Source organism: Cimex lectularius, unplaced genomic scaffold (assembly GCF_000648675.2).
Source record: "Cimex lectularius strain Harlan isolate CLEC.00 unplaced genomic scaffold, Clec_2.1 scaffold215, whole genome shotgun sequence".
Classification (NCBI taxonomy): Eukaryota; Metazoa; Arthropoda; class Insecta; order Hemiptera; family Cimicidae; genus Cimex; species Cimex lectularius.
Genome location: NW_019392799.1, coordinates 58,518 through 83,314, shown reverse-complemented (window position 1 = coordinate 83,314; position 24,797 = coordinate 58,518). Strand labels below are relative to the sequence as shown.

Here is a 24,797-nt window from a genome sequence, read left to right as displayed (position 1 = left end):
AATGGCACGAGCGGGATTCGAACCCACGATCTTCGGCTAGATACGCCGCTGCTCTACCACTTGAGCTATCGTGACCTCGATCCACTCGGACACTAAATTCCCATCCTCAAAAGGTAGGGTTGAAATGGAAAGTTAGTGTCCGAGTGGATCGAGATCACGATAGCTCAAGTGGTAGAGTAGCAGTGTATCAAGCCGAAGGTCGTGGGTTCGAAACCCGCTCGTGCCATTGACGTTTTTATCTCAACTAAAACCTTAATTAATTGTAATATATTAATTGGTCAAGCGGACCACGAAATTAGAGAATTTAACAAATAATAGTCTTTTCACGACCTTTTTAAATAACCAAACAATTATTGAACCCTGTGTAGCCATGTCACAGTTTTATCTAATTTGGAAGCAGTCCGATAGACCGCGCCAGTACTTATGGAAGAAAAGAGGGATGCAGCCGCGAATCCCATAACTTTTTCTTGAATGAGAATAAATGAATAAACCTAAAATCTCTATATTGCCTACGTCATCTTACGTGTGTTCGTATAATTTAAACAATGTTTATACATTCCAGGCCCAGAAGATGATCTCAATAAAGATCGAAACGTTGGCACGGTAAAGAAAGTGTTTTTCTAAAACCAACGTCACACCAGACCGCATCTCACGATCTCCGAATAATAAATAATTAACGGTCATTAAATACTAAACATTAACATAGTACATTGTACTTCTTTGACAAAAGAGAACGTCCTATAAGTATATCAGATGTTAAACAAGTTTTATGATGCCATTTTAAAATTCTTCATTCAATTCATATTTCTTCGTGGGTTTTCCTCGTCTCCATATGTATAACAGCCTATAACCAAAAATCTGCTGGGTTTTGATCCTTCGGTATAAAAAAACTGTAGAACCCCTACGAATAGGTTGCAAAATCGAGGTAAAATTACACCTCATATACATAAACAGTACACTAATTATACAATAATTGTAAACGTTTATTTTTTAAATATGTGAATTATTGGTTAAATATCAAAATTCAGTTTTAAACAACTGACATATGTATAGAGAATATTCTAAATTTTATTACTCATTTGCGTTCGTACCATTGAGACGTTATTAGAATATTTACATAATTGCCTTTGCTGGCTATGGGTCATTATTATTAATTACGAATCCTGTCATTTAATATTCATCTACAGGGATGATTTGAATTAACGAAGTAAGATTATGGATTATATATTTATAGTTTTGAAATAGGTTTACAATGCGATTTACCCTGGTGCAATTTTAAAACGGTGGTGACAACACGCGTGGTACATCAGCGTCCCGTGTGATTGGTGAATTTGTAAGCGGCACTTGAACAACTTCCAGAATAGTCGAGCAGCAGAAAAAGTCGTCCCTGTTAATAGTAAAAAGGAGTGAAAAGCGGACTCCTCTAACAGGAAAACTCACTTAGAGCACGAGCGCACTTAGTCACACCTCTCCTCGCCCCTCGACCTACGGGAGCCTTACTTGCAGGGTTGCGGGCCGGACATTAAAATAAAATGAGGCCGAAAACGTTTAATATGCTTTCCATTCGGTCGTGTGAACTCGTGGAAGTTGATGATTTCAGCTCTGGAAATAATTAGAATTGGAGAGATAGAAAACTGGGGTGGTTTGAATATTTAACTTCCCACTCTTAACAATCTTCGCATTTTTCATAATTTTAAATAATTGTGAAGCTCATTAAAAAAAGTAGAAACTAGGAATAGAAAAGAACCAATTCAATTATAATTAAATATACAAGGTGTTCGGCTACCCGTAGATTCTAAATCCAAAATGGAACTAAAAAGTCCTAATCTCAATCGTTTCTGAGTTATTTCCTTTTTCTGATTTTTTAAGATTTCACGGCCTTGCATCAAATAAACAATGACAACTACAAAACTAAAAGGTTTTGGACAAATCCGTTGAGATCATTGAAAACTACGTTAAATTTCGAATAAGATGTGATCAATACTAAACTTGTAAAATAAGTGTTTTAGTAGCGAGAACTTTGAAAAACTATTCAAAAAATTACATAAAAAATTACTCAATTCACTAATTTTGTTCATTAATAACTTACAATTAATTAAGGTTTTCAGTTGAGATAAAAAAGTCAAAGGCACGAGCGGGATTCGAACCCACGTTCTTCGGCTTGATACGCCGCTGCTCTACTGAAAACCTTAACTAATTGTAAGTTATTAAATATCAAGCGGACCACGAAATTAGTGAATTGAATAAGTTTAAAATGAAGTATACCAGTATACCTTCACTAAAGCTCTCCGTGGCCATTTCATTTGTCGCTGACAATCGAATTGATTACACGACATTTGAAAAATGGCGAAAAGGAGGGAAAATTCAAAAGGTGAGGTTGAGGTGGGAAGTTGGTGTCCGAGTGGATCGAAGTCACGATAGCTCAAGTGGTAGAGTAGCGGCGTATCAAGCCGAAGGTCGTGGGTTCTAATCCCGCTCGTGACACTGACTCTTTTATCTCAACTAAAAAGTTTAATTAATTGAAAGATATTAATTGGTCAAGCGGACCACGAAAACTAGTGAATTTAATAAATTTTTACTTTTTATCAAGAATTTCTCGGTTATGAAATACTGGGAGATATGGCGCTTAGAGAAAAATTGCCCCTAACAATGCGCATTATACACAAGTACTTAGTTTTGCAAAAGTTCAGTTTATCATCAATACAACATTAACGTTTAATTGTCAAAAATTTAATTGTTAAGTAGAAACGGATCCTCGGTCCTTGATCGCTGGAGGGCCTCTCGGATGACAGAATCCTCAGGGGAACTTCATCTCTGAATCCAGATTTAGGTGACTGATGGCACAGTACTGATCAGTATGCAACATTGGATGGTGTTGATCCTTGGCCCTTGCAGATGAGGTTGTGTTTAAGACCTGAGTCCTCGCTAACGAGGCTGTTCATGGAACTTGTAAAAGTTTAAGATTTTTTGTTTCTGTAAATAGTGAGAGATATGGAAGTTACAGAAAAGAGTACTTACAGAAACAATGACCGTTATGCGTATGTGCTTAGTAGTTCAAAGGCCAGTTACCACCAATGTAAAATTAAAGTTTAATTGCCAAAAAAAAAAATTCTGTTTCAAATGGTTTAAAAAATAAGCTACTGAGTTATCATTAATTTTGACACGTCCTATACGAAATAATGAAACAAAAAAAGACTGGTATAAAATTGAAGCGTAATGGAAATTTTCAAAAAATTAAATGTTCAAAGAGGACACGATGTCAGGGTTGCATTCTTCAGGAAGATGGGAATTTAATTAAAATTGTTGAAGCTTTTGGTTTTTCCTTTTGTTCAGTTTTGTACCAACGAGCTTTTTGTATACTTTTCATATTATTTACATTATTAAATTCACTAGTTTTCGTGATCCGCTTGACCAAATTATATCTTTCAATTAATTAAGGTTTTTAGTTGAGATAAAAAATTTGTCGCCGAGAATCAAATAGATTACACGACATTTGAAAAATGGCAAAAAGGAGGGAAAATTCAAAAGATAATTGATTTGTGAAGTTAGTGTCCGAGTGGATCGAAGTCACGATAACTCAAGTGGTAGAGCAGCGGCGTATCAAGCCGAAGATCGTGGGTTCGAATCCCGCTCGTGCCATTGACTTTCTTATCTCAACTGAAAAGTTTAATTAATTATAAAAAATTACATTAAAAATATATAAAAGATACTTGAAGTGTGTTTTATTTATAGTCAGAAACTTTCATTATTATGCAAAGTTGAGTTGAAAAATTAGTGCTACGAGCGGGACTCGAACCCACGACCTAGAAATCTGAAGGTCGTTGGTTCGAATCTTGTTCGTGACGATAATTTTCCAACTCGACCAGATTTTGCATAACAATACGTTGTTTTGAAAAAATTAATATTAATAAAAAATAAAAAACCTAAGGAAACTTCAAATGAATATATTAAACGTTTTTTAATTTTAATTTGATAATTGAGGTTTTTTTTAATTTTCCACTTTACCAATCCGTCAGCCACGGCTTTTTCCTTTCCTCCAGAAATTTCATCTTTGAAAAATGTAATTAAAAAAGAAATTCTAACACTAAATGGAGTACGTTTTCTGAAATTTGCTCTAGGTTTGGAAATAATAGTTTAGAATCACCATAAGAAGTTTTTCAACTTTGAAAAAAAAATTCAAAGTTCTCGCTACTAAAACGCTTATTTTTCGAACGTTTGCAAGTTTAGCGTTGATCACAACTTATTGGAAATTTAACGTAGTTTTCAATGGTTTCAACGGATTTGTCATAATCTTTTAATTTTGGAAGTGACATTGCTTATTTGAAGCAAGGTAATGAAATCTTAAAAAATCAGAAAAAAGGGAAAAACTCCGAAAACTGTTGAGATTCGGACCATAGTTAATTAGAACTTGTTGGTTCCATTTTTAATGTAGAATCTACGGGCAAAGTTTGTAACAGGAGTAGCCGAACACCCCGTATACAAAATTAACAAAAATCAATTAAAAATTAATGTGGGCATTACGGCTTCTGTTCAGGAGCCACTTCTTAAACCATTTTCTCTTCGATTTTTTGCTTTTAATATGTAAATAAACAGAAGAGTAGCACAAGAGATCGTCATCCATTTTGAGAAGGTAATTCTGGTTGACGTTCGGAGCGACTGGCTTTGGAGCGGTCGTGAATGCCCACTCAAATTTCAGGCACTCCAAATGGAGCTGTACGGCTTGGCGTGGTTCCATTTGGAGCGATCGTGAATGGCCACCTTTACTAAGCTGGACGTTTCAAGCATTAAAGAAGAAGAAGAAGAAAAATAACTTTATTCTGGGACTGGTGTCCCCTTAGAATAATTTACATGAGACAAAATATAATAACCTTCTATGAAGTCACATAATTAAAAAAAAAAAGGAAAAAAAAGATAGATAGAAATCGTGGCACAATGTATGCCAGTAAGGCGGGCCAGAAGAGAAAATTACGAGGTATATTAAACAAAGACAAAAATAATAAATGTTATCGTGAGGTCTCTGCTTGGAGGGAGAGGAGGTGATTATAAAGATGGGATTTAAATGAGGANGAGTGGTCTTCAGGAAGTTTGGTTCGACGAAAGCGCCTTCTTGCAGCTTCCCGTCTTTTAATTAGGGCTCTAATTTCGTCGTTTAACCAAGGAGAAGGAGGACGACGGATAGTGTGGGATTTTAGGGGGGCATGTTTGTTAAGGATATTGAGGAGATTGGAGGTCAGGAAGCCGACCATGGAATCGATGGATGAGCCAAGATAAACGTTGGCCCATTCGATCGATTCCAGATCCGGCCTCAAAACCTCGAAAGAAAGGGTATTAAGTTGACGGAACCTTATGGTTTTGGGTGCGGGACGTGGGGTAGGAATATTATATGTGATTTGGATCAAGTCGTGGGAGGAGAGAAAGGGGATAGGGTGTTGGGAGGAGGATAGAACTTTATCGGCGGAATCCACAACCATAAGATCAAGCCAGGTGGATACAGAAGCAGTGTGATGTGTGGGATTAAATGGAATACATGAGAGATTAAGGGAGAACCATAGATTTTCAAGGAGTCTTTTGTTGTAGGAGGCAGAGGAATAATTTGCGTTGAAGTCACCTGTGATGATCACGTTGGTATATAGAGGGGAGTAGTTGTACAGGGTGGAAAGGAAGTAATTAGGGAATGGAACCTGAGGGGGTCGGTAAACAACTACAAAAAGGAGACGGTGGGGAAGGAGGGATATTTCACCAAAAATGAAATCTATATGGGGAGATTCGAGGATTGGGGATGTTTCTAGGATGCGACATTGTAGGCTGTTGTGGACAAATAAGCAAACACCGCCGCCGGTCCGGCCTAGCCTATCGTGCCGGAGAAGGGAATAGTTAGGTAAGGATACTGAGTAGGAAGGGACGTTTGGTTTAAGCCAAGTCTCGGAGACAGCAATTATGTGGTAGAAGTTATCAGTGAAATGTACAAGGAATTCATCGTAATGTGCAGGGAGGGACTGGGCGTTGACATGACAGACCGTTAAACAATAGGTCATGTTTTCGGATGGGGCAAAGGATAGGAAGCTGGTTGGGAAAAGAGGGAACAGAGACCTTTACAATTAGCATTACATAGTTGTTACAGTTGTACATCAAAACACCACAAATAGTCTGGTGGCGATGTTCGATACCGTCATCTCTAGCAATATATTGTTTGACCTGTTTATAATTACAGTGTTTTTTATGTATTGCAGATGTCAATATGGTAGCAGAGCCAAAACCACACCAGACCGGAAGGAAAAGACAGAACGTCGCCAAAACCGGAAACGATTGGTGAGGTTTTTGAATTTACAATGATTACTTACATATTTATTTGTTTTATTATTTTATTGTTTTATTATTGTTTTACTATTACATACCTTTAATGTCATCCTCATAACTATTTTGATATGATGAAATAACATAATTTAGGGACGGTTACGGCTTAGAGCTATGATAGGGATGGTTAGGGGTTAGGGACTTACATTACCTTTGAGTAATAAAAAAAATTAAAAAAGTATCCCAGGGTGATAAGTAAGCTAAAATTAAATACACTTTAAATAACGATGATGCGTATTAAGTATAGAAGAAATCTTACGATTTGGGGGAGGGGTGTGTAAAATTTAAAAGTCCCCGATGTTAACAATTAATGTATTACAAAATTATTTTAAATTCTTTCAATTAATTAATCTTTAAGTAAGGTATTAGATGAGATAAAAAAGTCAGTGTCACGGGCGGGATTCGAACCCACGACCTTCGGCTAGATACGCCGCTGCTCTACCACTTGAGCTATTGTGACTTCGATCCACTCGGACACCAATTTCCCATCTCTTCCCCACTTTTTTTAATTTTCCCTACTTTTGCCATTTTTCAAATGTGTTTGGTCAATCGGACCACGAAACCTAATGGAATTATTCATTTTTTTTACCATTTGGGTCTATTTTAAACAAACTATTTTAACTAAACCATATTTGTCACCAGCTAGACAAACGACGAAGTTTCCTTAGTTAATTTGACTTTTTTTCGTAATAGTGCTATCATTTCCCTTTACTTGGGTCTTTTTCATTTTTTCTTCTTCTTCTATTAATACCGCCAAACAGACCCTCATATATTTGTAATAAGCCCGAATTGTCTGTTTGAATGTTTGCAGACTGTCAAGATGAATATACATTTTCTTTTTTATCAGCCTTTTTTTGTCAAGTTTGTCCACTGTCTTGAATTTGGGAGAACCCAGTCTAAACTTACATTTGTTTGAGACTCAGCAAGACGTTCAATTTTTTCTCAACGCTCCATCCTTTTACTCAACATTTGTTTTCTTTGTCCCACATAGATATATCAAAAACATAAAAAATTCCAATAGTTTGATCCTTTTCCTTTAAATGGGTGTGTGATATATGCAATATATTCATAGGATATTCTTATGTCCTGCCGGATTGAACTTTATTTTTTAAATATTTCAAAAACATTTCATGGATGTATGTCTGCCAATCAGGGCATACTCCATATTTATTCTGCTACCCTGACTTATGCACTTTCGTTAAGTTGGTGTATTAATTTCCTAACAAAGGGTAGAAGTTACTTTTTAAATTTTTATTTAGAAATCGTGAGATTAGGTCTGGTGTGATGTAGGTTTAAGAAAAACATTTTATTTATCGTTCCAATGTTTCGATCTTTATTGAGATCATCTTCAGGCATGAATGATCTCTGAATGATGAAGATGATCTCAATAAAGATCGGAACGTTGGCACGATAAAGAAAATGTTTTTCTGAAAACTACATCACACCAGACCGCATCTCACGATTTCTAAATAAATATCGATTAACGGTCACTAATTACCACACATTACTTTTTAAAATTTCAAAAATCGGTTTCTCGTTTTGAATGTTTGAAATGTTATTACCTTGGCCCTTGAATTTTTAAATGTTTAAAGGTGTTTTTTTTAATCATCTGTCAATCAGCGCTGAAGATGATCTCAATAAAGATCGAAACGTTGGCACGATAAAGAAAATGTTTTTCTGAAACCTACATTACACCAGACCGCATCTCACGATTTCTAAATAAATATCGATTAACGGTCACTAATCACCACACATTACTTTTTAAAATTTCAAAAATCGGTTTCTCGTTTTGAATGTTTGAAATGTTATTACCTTGGCCCTTGAATTTTTAAAAGTTTAAAGGTGTTTTTTTAAATCATCTGTCAATCAGCGCAGAAGATGATCTCAATGAAGATCGAAACGTTGGCAAGATAAAGAAAATGTGTTTTTAAAACCTACGTCACACCAGACCGCACCTCACGATCTCCAAATAATCTTTCTTATTTTTTAAATATTTCAGTCATGTATTGTCAATTGTTTGTAATTACTTTTGCCCAACTTTCAAGTAGCATGTCTATTCCTTTAGCATAACAATTTTCATCTGTTGAATCCAAGAACGTTTGAACAGTTTCAAATTTTTGGCTATTTAAAAATTTTTGCAATGACCGAAATGAAAGTAGTCACAAGGAGAAGTCCGGAGACTATGGCGGATGTGATTATATTTGCCAATTCAGATTAGTTAATAATTTTTTGGTCTTCATATCAGTGATGTCGTGGGCGTTGTGGTGATAGTCTACGACATTTCTGTTTTGCTAGTGCAGGCCGTTTTTGCTTTATTTTAACGTCTAATCGGGTTAGATGTTCACAGTACGGTTAATTATTAACCGTTTAACCTTCTGCTAAAAGCTCGAAATGCAAAGGGCCATGTCCCGCCAAATAAATGCACGGTGTAGGTTTTTCTCGTGCATTTGTGGTTTTAAACAACTGGACGCCGTTGACCGGGTTGGCAATAAATTTTTTTGAGGTTACAACAAAACCAAGCAACAAATCACAAAACCTTTGGGTGTGGTTTCCATTGGTTGAATGCGGAACAGACCGGGTTCACAGCCGAGCGGTAAGATATTTATCGCTCAGATACACGATTTGTATCCTAAGTCGAAGCGATAAGCCAGCCAATCACAAAACCAAAGACCTCACTCTTTGAATTTACCATAACCTTCGCAATATCGTATGACACTGAAGAGACAAGCAACACTCTAGATACACTAATCTTACGACACATGTCGCAATCGTACAGGTGTGAACGAATTTTGTATTTTCTACAGGTTTTTATAGGCCTGAGCGATGCGTATCTTAAAGTAGTACGCGCGATAGAAATCGACATGGGTAAAGTATCGAGTATTTTCTTTCGATACCGAGTAATTTTCGTATCGAATATTGTCATTCGATACAAGTACTATATCGAATACTTTTTGTAGTATCGGAAATATACTAAAATAGATTTTTCGTCGTGTGTTCAAGTAATATTGAATTGTTATTTACCGTTGGTAACTTATCTCTCATCAAACTGGGCATTGACTAATTACCTTTTTAAAAAAGATGGTTCCTACTCACATTAAGTTGTTTTGCAACGATCCGGATTTCGAGCCCTTTAGCTCATCGTCAGGTTGAAGGGTTCCGTCTCTCGACATGAATTGCAGAAGTGAACCCGCTGATACCCCCGCCAACGCGACGTTCCAATGAGGAGCTGGGTTTTTAATGGCGCTCAATTTGAACGTGCGAAAAGCGGGAATTATAACACAAATAAATATTATACTAGTAAATACTTAATATTATTAAATTACTATAAAAATAATAACAATTAAAATAATTATTTTTATGCATTAATAATATAACAGATTTTGATCTACCTCCCATTTTAAATATGTATATAAATAATATTAAACGTCCAAATAATTAAACTAATTATTGTAATTGTTATTATGTTTTATAATAATTTAATAATATTAAGGTATTATTCTAATTGTTTTATTTTTATTTTTTATCATTAATCACTAATTTACAATTAATTTCTTACAGTATTTACTATTACAATTGTTACTTGTGTTATAATTCCCGCTTTTCGCACGTTCAAATTGAGCGCCATTAAAAACCGAGCTCCTCATTGGAACGTCGCGTTGGCGGGGGTATCAACGGGTTCACTTCTGCAATTCATGTCGAGAGACGTGTTTGTGAAACCCTTCAACCTGACGATGAGCTAAAGGGCTCGAAATCCGGATTGTTGCGAAACAACTTACTGTGAGTAGGAACCATCTTTTTTAAAAAGGATTGAATTCCACACTCACCCCATCATTTATAATTTCTATTGACTAATTACTGTTAAGAGCGACTTCTAGCGGCATATGACAACAAAGTTAATCTAGATTTTTAATTGGTCGTTGGTAACTCTGAGGATAATTCTGGTAACTCATTATTCTTTCCCGCGTCGCACCTCGGACTTTCAATTTCAGTAAATTCTTATAAAATTTTTTTGTCTTCAAGTCCCTAAAAAGTGTTCACCTTGTCTCCTCCCAAACGTAAGATATGAGGTTATTTTATTAAGAAAACTGAATCGTCTTGTAAACTCTGGGAAATACAGTGGGAATACTCTTCTCTTTTCAAACATTTGAAAACCAAACACCCTTGATCAATTTTCTCAAAACTCGATAACGATAAAATTGAAATATCAATTATGTTGAAATTGTATGAAAATATACTTAAAAATGAAAAAAAAAAACTGCGATTGCTTGATTATTTTAACGCATGAGCGTATTTTAACCAAAGTACACAATAGTGTTGATCATTTATGAATAAACAAAAATATGAGTAAGTACTCGTTAGTATCGAATAATTTCTATCGATACTTGAGTAGAATCGATTATTTCGATATCAGTATCGAATATTTTCGGGTATCGCACGACACTACTAACAAGACAATTATCGTATATCGCTTACGACCTAAAGATGTGAATCTTATCGCTTTGGTGGTACCCTTTCTTTAGTGGTTCTCGGGTCGTCAAAAGGAGATTTTCTTCTAGCCTATGATTCAATAGGTCTTCGTCAACCTCAGGACATCCACTGCGTGAATCAAGAACAAAATTTCCTTCTCTAAATCGAGCAAACCACCGTTAGACTTTATTAATATTTACAGCATTAGTACCGAATACTGCATACATATTTTTATTTGCCAAAGTTGCGTTGTTTCCTTTTTGGAATTAATAACGTAAACCATATCTTAAATGCGTTTCATCCAAAGACATGTTTAACCTACTAAATTATTCGACACGATTAAATAATTAATTATACTCGTTATGTAAGGTCCTGGTTGAGATGAAAAGTTAGTGTCACGAGCGGGATTCGAACCCACGGTTCTCGGTTTTCGCCGCTGCTCTAACACTTGAGCTATCGTGACGAGTGTTAGGGCAGCGCCGTATTGAGCCGAGGATCGTGGGTTCGAATCCCGCTCATGACACTAACTTTTCATCTCAACCAGGACCTTACATAACAAGAATAATTAATTAAAAGAATTATTCTAAGAGAATTCTAAAAGAATCTAATTGGTCAATTAGACCACTAAACATATTGGATTTAACAACTAATTAACTTGATAACGACCGTATATATAACTTCACTAGTTTCGTGGTCCGCTTGACCAATTAATATATTTCAATTAATTAAGGTTTTCAGTTGAGATAATGAAAAGTCAATGGCACGAGCTGGATTCGAACCCACGATCTTCGGCTTGATACGCCCCTGCTCTACCACTTGAGCTATCGTGACCTCGATCCACTCGGACACCAACTTCCCATCTCAACTAAGACCTTACATAACGAGAATAATTAATTATTTAATCGAGTCGAATAATTTAATAGGTTAAACATGTCTTTGGATGAAACGCATTTAAGATATGGTTTACATTATTAATTCCAAAAAGGAAACAACGCAACTTTGGCAAATAAAAATATGTGTGTAGTCTTCGGAACTAATGCTGTAAATTTTAATAAAGTCTAACGGTGGTTAACTCGAGTTAGAGAAGGAAATTTTGTTCTTGATTCACGCAGTGGATGTCATGAGGTTGACGAAGACCTATTGAATCATAGGCTAGAAGAAAATCTCCTTTTGACGACCCGAGAACTACTAAAGAAAGGGTACCACCAGAGCGATAAGATTCACATCTTTCGGTCGTAAGCGATATACGATAATTGTCTTGAAAGTATTGACGTGCGATACCCGGAAATATTCGAATCCCGCTCGTGCCATTGACTTTTTTATCTCAACTGAAAACCTTAATTAATCGTATATATAACGATAATACTATAGACAAAAATGTAAATATTGAGTTAAATGATGAACGACATTACTTCCATGCCAAACCAATAATTGTCAAATAGGCGGTTCGAAAGTATATTCAGCAATTATATCCTGTTTAAATGGGAAATGTCCTGAATGATTCAGACCCGTAAGTGGTTCTGGAAGTTGCCGGGGACTAAACTGATTTAAGCCGACCGTATTGAACACGGGAAGCTCATTTGCTCCACAAACCTTTTCTACAATATCGGGCCACTTTCACAGCCAAATCCCGGTTAGATTGGACCTTTTTCTAGGACAAAAAAAAGTCTACCTCAAACACCTCTAAGTTATCCAATAATAACTTCACTTATCTCTCAATATACGACGCTTTAAATTCTTCTATGTATTCTTTACCGAAGTTAAATTTAATTTAAATGTCTTCTGATAAAATAAAAATAACATTGAGGAAGAAAAGTAGAAGCGCTTTTGGCATTCTTTAAAAATATACGGTAACAATTGAGGAAAAACAGCCAGGAAAATAGGTCGTTCGAAGTGTTATATTTTTCCAACTCAATATCATTAGCGAATAAAATTTTATTCTATTATATAGGACTTTCAACAAAACAATCGATGAATTATTACTGAAAAAGAATGCCTATTTATATAAATATTTTGGGTGGTAGTATACTGGGACTTATAAAGTGATGACTCGTAATGTCAACCAGTTGCTTCCATCGACCTTATTATTATTTTTATTATTATCAACATGGACCATATCAATTTAATTTTTTATGGAATTGAACGTGTTTTCGCTTGTGTCATTAAATATTAATTCCGCAACGACGATAATTAAAAAAGTGATTTTCTTTTAATGAATTATACTATAAATTAGTTCTTTTTTTTGCTTTTCCTATGTTTATAATTATAGAACATACAATTTTGTTATTTTTTATCTTGACCTACTCTAATCCACAGACGAAGACGACCAAAAATACACTTTCATAAAAACTACACATTTTCTTTAATTCCGCTAGTTTTCGTGGTCCGCTTGACCAATTAATCGGCATTTTTGAAATTTGAATCAAGGAAATTTTGGAAAATGGCAAAAAGGAGGGGAAATTTAAAAGGTGGGGTTGAGATGGGAAGTTAGTGTCCGAGTGGATCGACGTCACGATAGCTCAAGTGGTAGAACAGTGGTGTATCTAGCCGAAGATCGTGGGTTCGAGACCCCCTCATGACACTGACTTTTATCTCAACTAAAAACCTTAATTAATTGAAAGATTTTCATTAATAATTAAATTCAGTGAATACATAAAGATGATATTATCCAGTTGATGAAATAATGTAAAAAATTACATAAAGATTACCGTGGAAATAGAACAAAATGGAACTTTACCATTTTTACATATAAAAATTCGTATAAATAATAAATCATTAATATTTCTAAAAACGTGAATGTTCTGATAGAGTATTAAACTATTTTTCATCGAATTCAATACAGCAAATTTTAAATAATATAACAATAATGATATAAAAGATACTTAAAATAAGTGACAATGTATCACAAAGGAAAAAATGGTTGAATTACATAAACATAATAATTATCCTTAAAAAAAAAATTAAATTTTAATTTAATAAATAGATTAATAGATAATAATAAATAGGTTAATTAGTTGAAGGAAGTAATTTGGTCAATAAGACCACTTTATATAATGGATTTGGTAGTATATAAAGTTATGGGTTCATGTAAAAAAATATTTGTTGTAAAAACAGTAGAATTATTTTAAAAAAATCGATTAAACCAATACAAAAGATATATTATTAATAAAGGATATTGTACAGGTTTGTCAAAAATATCAGTAGTAGTACTTTTTAGTATAAGTACTTTTTGCCATTTTTCATTTTTATCTGAACCAACCTTACATAAAGATTAATTAATTGAAAAATGTTATTTTGTCAATCGGACCATGAAATCTTATGAATTTATTAAGTTAAATAAAGTATATCTTCAATAAAGCTCTCCGTGGCCATTTCATTTGTCTCCGAGAATCAAACAGATTAGACGACATTTGAAAAATGGCAAAAAGGAAGGAAAATTCGAAATGTGGGGTTGAGATGGGAAGTTAGTGTCCGAGTGGTTCGAAGTCACGATAGCTCAAGTGGTAGAGCAGCGGCGTATCTAGTCGAAGATCGTCGGTTCGAATCCCGCTCGTGACACTGACTTTTTTATCTCAACATAAAAACCTTAATTAATTGATTGTTATTTATTGGTCAAGCAGACCACGAAAAATAGTGAACCTACTTATTATACTCGACTCTAAATTAAATTTTGACACACACATACATAAATAATCTAGTGGGCTAAGGCAAAACGGCAATACGATTAATAATTAAATTAGTCAACTGACCACAAAAACGTAAATGGATTTAAAAGGTAAAAGAAGTACCACTTCACAAAACAGCTCCTTGTGGCCACTTCATAAGTCGCTGTGTATCCAATCCGATTACAGGACATTTGAAAAATGGCAAAAAGGAGGGAAAAGTCAAAAGGTTGGGTTGAGACGGGAAGTTAGTGTCCGAGTGGATCGAAGTCACGATAGCTCAAGTGGTAGAGTAGCGGCGTATCAAGCCGAAGGTCGTGGGTTCGAATCCCGCTCGTGGCACTGACTTTTCTAACTCAACCAATACCTTACTTAAAGATTAATCTTTGTTTTTTATTATTCTAAAACACTAGAGGCTTTGGCAATTTGGTAAATGTGTTCTGTTTTTTGATTAGTATCTCTTCCTCGTCGATTTGTAATATATTCTTCATTCTGTCACAAATTTAAAAAAAAACTGTGGTATGCATATAAAACTAAGTCCTATAAAATACGCAAAGTGTATCATTTTATAGATCCAGTTATCGAAACCCCAAACAGCTGTTGTTACAATCGAAAGGATCGTTTAAAATAATATATACTTCATCAGGAAGAAGTATCAAAATGTGTGAGAAAGCAAGAACAAGACAATAGGCCAAATTTCGAACCTTCTTAGCAAAATCTGTAAGGAGCCAGAGACTGACATGAAGTGATGATAAATATCCATTCACCCATGTTATAATCGATATTATCAGTGGCTAATTTTTAAATCAAAGTCTTTAAAAATGGCACCAAATTTGAAACCCTAGATCCCAAAAGCTTATTTTATCGAAATTACAAGTCTCGTTAATTAGTGACATGTCAATAATGAAGTCTTTTCCCTAATGAAGGTTGACTTGAAGAATATAGAAAAATATTGGGTTCAGGTCATCCGGTCGAAAGTGGCGGAGGACTTAGAATAACACTACCTAAGTGCAGAAGGTAGAGCATTAAGAGATAAGTTCGATAACTAATTAGTAATATTTTCTAAAAATTAAAGTTACGTGTTTGAACAATTGAGCTTCATTAAACCTAGACATTCCGCATAAAAAAATATGCTAAGTATAATTAAGCAGATTATATCAAGTCTATTTTACACCCTGTTTTGCGCAGGCCCTTAGGGAAATTAGAACAACAGGTGGGATACTTTACATAACCCAATTAGATTCGATTTGATGCTCTCTTTAATTTTATTATTTTAATAACTTGTTCATATGATCTACTGATTCTTAGGTGTCATGTTTAATCCATGCTCTGTTGATTGTCGAAATAACTAAAAGATAGAAAGCCATGACGTTAGTGATCAACTGTTTTTAAACCACTTTTGGCTCTTGATCGGATTCAACCCGGTTAGCCTTTTACAATTGTCTGGAGCTTATAAAAAAGTTAAAAAGCCCTCGAAACTTTTTCCCCCCGGAACTTTGTAAATCCGCGTTTTACTCCTCAGGACATTACTCACAGTTTCCGCTAGGCTTAGGTCTTCCTCCTTAGACAGTCTTAATCCTTCAAATTGCCCCCTTGCACTTTTTTTTATTCTTCGACTGATCTTCTAAAATGAATCGCTTCCAGCCGATCGATGCCTCTAAATTATTTCCTGTGAATATTTTTGAATATGTCTGTAATTTCTGAGCCATTGTTTAATTGTACTGTCGTAAAATATATTTTGTCCCATTGGAGTCCTTTTTTTGTTTTGTTTTTCTTTCTCTTGTTCTCTTCTTCTCTCTTATTGATAAAACTGTTCGTCTCAAGGTAATTTCAAATTAGTAGAAAGGTCGAGTGAGGATATGGAACTGGGCGTCATCTTGTTCGGGTTGACGCCCAGTTCCATATCCGACTTTTCTGCTAATTTGAAACAAAAACAACAACAAAACCACATTAGTTCACATTCATAAAGAGAAGGAAGCTTAATTTTAAATAACCTTTAAAAAATAAATATATAATTTTATCCAAGAGTAATCATCAGGGCATATCACTACATCAAAAGAAGACAGAAGAAAATATATACAAAACAATTCACTAATTTCGTTGTCCGCTTGACCAATTAATACATTACAATTAGTTAAGATTTTCAGTTGAGATGAAAAAAAGTTAATGGCACGAGCGGGATTCGAACCCACGATCTTCGGCTTTGATCGTGACCTCGATCCACTCGGACATCAACTCCCCATCTCAACACACTTCACTAAAGCTCGCCGTCGCCATTTCAATTGTCGTCGAGAATCCAAACCGATTACACGACATTTGAAAAATGGCAAAAGGAGGGAAAACTCATAAGGTGGGGTTGAGATGGGAAGTTGGTGTCCGAGTGGATCGAGGTCACAATAGCTCAAGTGGCAGAGTAGCGGCGTATCTAGCCGAAGGTCGTGGGTTCGAATCCCTCTCGTGCCATCAGCTTTTTTTCATCTCAACTCAAAACCTTAATTAATTGTAAAGTATTAACTGGTCAAGCGGACCACGAAATTAGTGAATTTAAGGAATTATCTAAACTATCTACTCCTTTTTTTTTTTTTAAACAAATCCACCAGATCTGTTTCTTTGGCCGAATAAAATAAAACTCCGAATAAACCCATTTGTGGGGTAAAGCGAATCCGGAGGTGAAAGTCCGTCGCTCGCTGCTACGATGCTTAATTGGACTTAATTAGATCTTATTTCTTCCCTTAGAAACGCTTGAGAAGGTTTTCGACAGGGATGATAAGAATTTGTTATAAAATTACTTTTAACTCGCCTTCTTATTGTTACACTTTCTTTTTAAACTAATTTATTTTTTTAATTTGCAGTACATTATAAGTAGTGACGGTTCGGTTGGTGATATTGAGTCCATTTTTAACGGCTGATGGCATTTGGGTCCACTTGGACACGTGTGATTGAGATTTGAAGGTTATGAGGTGAAAAAGGAGAGATGTGATTTGGAAGCCATCCACGTACCATAAATCTCACGTTTCGTGGAAAGACAAACAAACAGAGAAAGAAACTATGGTATTTTTTTTTTGGATGGACCACGGCCACTAAACTAATTCAAATGGGATGCAAGTTTAGGGGATTTTATTGTGCTTGACGTCTTGCCCTGAAAGGGAAGACCCAAGGAAGAAGGGAAATTTTTTTTTATTATTAATTTATCTAATCTAATAGGTCTCCCCCTTGCTGGTTAATCCTTTTGAATACACTTTCTAATACAATATTTTAATAAATAAATAACAATTATGGGTACAAGGAGTAACCAGCCCTGAATTAAAAGTTCAGGGAAACGCTAAGATCTAACAAGTAACTTATCATAGGAAGAAAAAGAAGAAAAAAGAAAGAAAGAAAAAACTAATCAGGTACTTTATCCACTATAGCTCGGCTAACGGGCTTGAGGACCTCAAAAGTCCTCTTTTCTTTAACCAGTTCGTTGAGGGTCGGTGGCCAAGTATGGCGGAAGAGGAGCTTTAGTGGTTCCCTAACATTTTCAAGGAGGGGGCCGTTGAATAGTCTGTGTTGGACACTGTCATCAACTCCACAGTCGGGACACAGTGGACTGTTAGCTCTACGGAATCGGTGCAAATAAGCATTGAAATTTCCGTGACCTGTCATTATTTGTGTGATCCAGAAATCTGGTTGAAACCACTTTGCTCTTGCTCGGTCCTCAATACTGGGTAGAAACACGTGGGTTATCCTTTCCTTGGTGCTTCTGTCCAATCTTTCCTGCCATGTTGTCTATCCAAACTGTAAGGATCTCCCGGATCTGCTTTCTAGGTGCAGTTCGTTCTTTCCCTATCTGACGCATCCAAATTTACCATTGTTGGCTCCTTCCGCTTAGCTGCCGGATTGCAATTCTACTGTGGAGGACAATGTCTATTGGTGCAGCGGAAGCAAGGACTTGGAGGGCGTGAGTAAGGGCTGTCCTATAAGCTGTACTCGTTCTCAGGAGCGCTATTCTTTGACTCTACTCGAGGATGCTTCTACTCCTGCTTTGCAATTTTGTTCCCCAAGCTGCTCCTCCTTACGTGGCTATGGGCATACACTTTTGTAAGTGATGGAGAGTGCCCTTGGACTCAGCCCCTATTTTGATTTGGCGATCGAGCTTAGTTTCGAGAAAACGCATCTCGTCATTTCTCTGATCTTGATGGCATGGTTTGTAGGACTTAGCCTTTCTCCCAAAACTATGCCTAGGTACTTTACCTTTTCGCTCAGCTTGATTATTTTCCCTTCGATCTTAATCACGGGGCTCGTACTTAATTTGCCTTTTAGCATTAGCGATTGGCATTTGTCAGGAGCAATTTTTAATTCGGCCTCTTCGCACCATGTTTTGATCGCCGTCACCATTGCTTTTGATTTTTCTTCTAGCTCTTTCTTCGTATGATGGTGACAAGTTCATCCATGAAAGCGACGAACTGAGCTCACATTTCCTCCAGCTTTTCCAGGAGGCCGTTGAATACAACGTTCCAGAAAAGTGGGCCTAGGAATGATCCTTGAGGGCACCCTTTTGTCACATTTTCTGTCGTAACCGTTTGCTTCGTTCTCTCAGCCCTTCTTTCGTTAAAATAGTTCACGATCAACTTGAAAATGTTTTTAGGGATGCTCTTTCTTTTGAGCTCGTTTAACAATGTTGTCCATTTAACGGAGTCGAAGGCGCCTTGGATTTCGGAAAATATTCCCAAAACGTATTTATTTTCGCTATTTTCATTTACCTCGAATAACTTAAGGACAGCATCTTCAGTTGAAAGCCTCTTTCTCGCTCCATACTGTCTGGCTGATATTTCTCTTTCAAATATGGGGGCCAACCTCGAAAGAATAGGTTTTTCGAAAACTTTCCCGAGAGCGGGCAGACAGCAGATCGTTTGATTCCCGGCTTGAGTAGCATTTTGATGCGTGCTTTTTTCCACAATTTCGGAAAGTAGCCGAGTCTTAAGCATTCGTTGGCGGGTTAGTATTGAGAAGATTGATTCACTTTTCATTATCATTTCATTTTCAATTAAGTCGTAACCCGGGACCTTCTTCTTTTTAAGGGAGTCAATCACAGTTTTTATCTCATTAATCGACCAGGAGGGACTGTCCTGGTTGGATGGTGGTATTCTATCCCTCTTACGAGATTCAACCATATTTTATGTTGGTAGGGTGGAAATACCAAGCTTTCGTAGACTTTAAGCAGATCCAGGTAATCCATCAATTTCACAATTTAAATTATAATTGCTTTTCTAATGAATTTTTTTCAATTTAAATTCAAGCAGTTGTACGGAAACATAGAAACATGCAAAAGATATTCCTGTCATTTTCATTTACATATTTAAGAAGAAAATACCCAAATAGAGAACGAACAGTTAGGGTTATTCGGGATTTTATTTTTGATAGCATCCACGAGAATTCCAAGGGGGAAAAATATAAATGCAGAAAAAAAAGGTATCGGATTTTCAGTACTGGAAGGTAACTCGCTCTCGAGCCGTGAGTGGCATAACAAGCTCCCTTTCAGTACCCCTATTGTGCAGTAAAAACCGGCCGGCTCTTAAACGAAAAGGAAATCGGCGAAGGCAGAGGATGGGACGATAAAACATAAAGACCAATTTGTAAATGGATATTCATTTTTTTCCCCTCAGTAAATATCATTTTCTCGTTTCCCATCGAAGTCGAATATGATACAATCGGACAAAACCGTCAATCAGTTAAAAGAATCAGTTTCAATTTATCTTCAAACGGTATTTTCTGTATTTCATAATTATTTATACGTATTAATGAGTGATGAAGAAAAAAAATCATAATAACAATAACATAAATAAATTAATTTTATCATTTATTAACACGACCATTTTCAATATGAATGAATGTTTATTTACATGATTTTGAATAACGTTGGGAATTGTATTTGTCCCAAAGGAGTGAATTTGACCCTTGTTGATGCAAGTTAGATTAATACACGTGTTAACAAAATTGACGATTGTATAAAAAAGGGTAATAATAAAATTGACAATAATTTTAACCACGTGAAAATTAAATAACATTTTTTATACGCAAACCATTAAATAGAAACAAAGTTTTGAAAAAATTGTGTTCCTTTTACCATTTGATAAAATATTGTATGAGCAAAAAACCAAAACCAAGCGTTTTTGTTATACAAAATTACAAAGGATCTCAAATTAGTTAAAAAAATTAAACAAATAAAATAAATTTTGTTTTATTGGTTAACGATAATTTTAACACAGTGATTTTATGCCAGCTTAACCCCTCCCCCCTCAAAAAAAAAAATGATTCGAAAAGTAAATAACTAACATTAATTTGTATAAAAAAAATTAAGCAAACAAAATTATGAGAAAATGGTTTTCCTATTACCTTTTTGTAAAATATTGTTTGAGTAAAAAAACAAAAAATAAGTGTCTTATTTATGTATACAACATTTAAAAAAAGAATCTCAAGAAAGGATCTCAAATTCCTTAAAAAAAGGAAACAAACATAATAAATTTTCTTTTATAGATTAACGAATATTCACTATTTTTCGTGGTCCGATTGACTAATTAACATAATTCAGTTAATTAAGGTTTTAAGTTGAGAAAAGAAAGTCAGTGTCACGAGCGGGATTCGAACCCACGACCTTCGGCTCGATACGCCGCTGCACTACCACTTGAGCTATCGTTACTTCTATCCACTCGGCACTAACTTTCCATCTCAACCCCACCTTTTTAATTTTCCATCCTTTTTGCCATTTTTCAAATGTCGTGTAATCGGATTCGTTTCTCGACGACAAATGAAATGGCAACGGAGAGCTTTAGTGAAGTGTACTTTATTTTAATCAATTAAATTCACTATTTTTCGTGGTCCGCTTGACCAATTAATAACATTCAATTAATTAATGTTTTTAAATTGAGATAAAAAAGTCAGTGTCACGAGCGGGATGGCAAAAATGGCAAAAAGGAGGGAAAATTCAAAAGGTGGGGTTGAGATGGGAAGTTAGTGCCCGAGGGGATCGAAGTCACGATAGCACAAGTGGTAGAGTAGCGGCGTATCAAGCCGAAAGCCGTGGGTTCGAATCCCGCTCGTGACACTGACTTTTTTATCTCAACTTAAAAACCTTAATTAATTGAATGTTATTAATTGGTCAAGCAGACCACGAAAAATAGTGAACCTACTTATTGTACTCGACTCGAAATTAAATTTTGACACATACATAAACAATCTAGTGATTTAAGGCAAAACGGCAATACGATTACTTTTTCCTTTGCTCAGAATTACGGTTTCAAATGAAGTATGCACATTTAAGCCTGCAGTTAAGCCGATGTTTCTATACCCGTGCCCAGTTTGGAATTTGCCTAGCCAAAAAAACATAAAAAGTTACAAGTGGTTCAAAATAAACCGCCTATTTAAGCCTGACTGAGTTACACGAAAATACAAACATGGAATGCATAAAGAAGGAAATAAAATACATAAAGGGGTCAAAGAATTTTTAGGCGTATGGAGTACTCCAAAATCGGATTTTCAGGTCCATTAAATCTTACCCCACGCCAGGTAAATGGAAGCACAAATTAAACATTATGTACCTGAACTTCAATTTAGTATAGATAGCAATTGATATTGCTTGCCATAACAATATTTATTTATTAGTTCACCCTTATCTATTTTATGAAGTAATAAATAATTTCTGTTAAAAAAAGCATGATAGAATTTTACATTTTTGTGTTTACAAATGTGCTAATTGACAAATTGAATGGCCAGATCCGTTTACCTTGGATCAACAATAATATATCAACCCGTAATTGTCAATTGTGATGATGCCCTTCAATTAACTCCTTCGTATGTCGCAGGATTCCAATTAACCAATTTCGATGCGTACCGGGCCCTCTATTAATAATGGCTGTTGTAGTACGTGGCGTATGATTCAAAACGACGTCTTGGAGTTCCAAGGTCTACCAGAAGAAGTACCTTTCTTAATAATTAAAGTATTATAATTTTGTTTTTATCTTAATTGAATTCGAACGGTTGTAGGTTGAGATGGAGAGTTGTGACCGAGAGGATCGAAATCAAGATAGCTAAGTGGTAGAGCAGAAGGTCGTGGGTTCGAATCCCACTCGTGACACTGATTTTTTAATCTCAACCAATACTTTATTATAAAGTCCAACAGAGAGATACAACTTCCGACTTCCATTCAAGACAAATACTTAGGATTACACCTAGGCAGGAAAGTGACTTGGAATCCTCACATAAGGCTTAAGAGATAACAACTTGTTACGGATTCGGCTTCTGTCTTCTTCATTCCACGGCTCAACAAGGTGTCAGAGTTGTCGACACTACCTCCTCTGCTCTAGAAGTTAAAGAGTATTACTTGGATGCATTCCTACATACACAAGTCTTTTGATAGGGTCTGGCACCCTGACATGCTATAAATACCCCTCATTACTCCCAAGGGTACCCATTACTTATTACCTTATCATGAAATCATATCTAAGCGACCTTGCTACAGAGTGAGACTAGGTAACGCGTTCTAAGAAGATACAAGCCGGCGTCCCACAAGGGAACATTCTTGGTCCCATCCTTTGTATAATTTATGCTGACCTACCTATACACTCTAATACCATCATCACCACCTACTCGGACAATACGGCAATTTTGCACTCTAAATCGAATGCTGACTACCTCCAACACCCAAACCACCTCGAGCTTATCGAAAACTGGCGCAGGACGGGGAGGACAAGACTGAATGGAGAAAAATATGCTCAATGTTCGATCAAAATGAAGAAACGGTCTTGCCTTCACTGTACGTCAACAACTGAGATACAAATTTTCATGAAAGTCAAATATTTAGGATTTAAGTAGACAGCAGAGGTGGAATCTCCATACAAGACTTAAGAGACAATAACTTATCAGAAGATTGGCGCATCTACGAAGACATCTAGGACAAAAATCCTTCTTGACTGTCTTCATTAACCTGACCTTATACTAGATTTTAAGGGCGACGGCGGCCGCAACGGTTTAGACGTTGACACGGCGCTCATCACTGTAAGGTAAAGGACCCGGGTTCGAATCCAGAAGCCCTGCGTTCGAATCCGACATACTTACAAATGGGCTTTTCTTTCAAAAACAAAAACACCGGCACTCTGAGGGTTTATATGACCTCTGTGCGAACCCTCGTAAAAAAAGAAAAAACAACACAAAAAACAAGACTTTACCAGTACCACTTTGGACTTAAGGAAGGGAACTGAGGGTTCTGCCATCCAACAACCATTCCTTTCAATCAACATTTCTTAGACAAATTGTCAATGATACTTGCTACGTCACTGACCTCCCTATCCACAACGACCTCAACATTCTTTTTCACAACAAAGCCCTTTTTCTATATTTCCATCCCGAGAATCCGTCACATCGTCTTAATCGACCTCGAGACCTTCTTGCCTTAATCCCACACAATGAGTGACAGCTGGTTTCTCTTGGCATATCCGGGTGCAGCGCTGACCAAAAACTGCAAAACGAACTAGATCACAACTAATATATACAGGCTACATACATCATCCATATAATTATGTTCCATAAACATCCAAATAATTAAACTAATTATTTTAATTGTTATTATTTTTATAGTAATTTAATAATATTAATTATTTACTAGTATAATATTTATTTGTGTTATAACTTCCGCGTTTCCCACGTTCAAATTGAGCGCCATTAAAAAAATCAGCTGCTAATTGGAACGTCGCGTTGGCGGAGGTATCACCGGGTTCACTTTGGCAATTCATGTCGAGAGACGTGGTTGTGAAAGTCCTTCAACCTGATGATGAGCTAAAAGGCTCGAAATCCGGATCGTTGCAAACAACTTATTGTGAGTAGGAACTATCTTTTTAAAAAGGATTGAATACCACACTCACTCCCTCATTTATCAGTTCTATAGCTTAAGTAGTGGAGCAGCGGCGTGTCAAGCCGAAGATCGTGGGTTCGAATCCCGCTCGTGCCATTGACTTTTTTATCTCAACTGAAAACCTTAATTAAATATTAAATATATTATGAAATATTTTTACAATCACTAGGAAGAATAGTTACTGTTCATCAGAATTACTTTATGTTCATTGTTTAGTAAACACGGCGAAAGAGAAAACCCCGAGCTGCATTTCCTTTCACGAGTCCAGAATAATGCTACAAATGTCACCGTAAATGTCAATATGACTTGGTTTGACTCTACAATGAGAGGATTGTTTATCAGTAGCTCATTTCCGACAAAACCATGCCATGTACAAATGAAACAACTTGGAACGAGAGATAAAGTAGGGTTTGTTATTATAATAAACT

At 35.9% G+C, this 24,797-nt stretch overlaps 1 protein-coding gene across 1 annotated transcript in view; it reads left to right on the top strand.

Moving 5' to 3' along the window:
• The window catches only part of LOC112127314 (heterogeneous nuclear ribonucleoprotein C-like), a 322,966-nt gene that overhangs the window by 275,644 nt on the left and 22,525 nt on the right, over positions 1-24,797 (top strand). Inside the window, exon 4 of the mRNA XM_024228036.1 lies at positions 6,231-6,309. Coding sequence (XP_024083804.1) covers positions 6,231-6,309 — 79 coding nt within the window. The remainder of the gene's footprint in view (positions 1-6,230; positions 6,310-24,797) is intronic.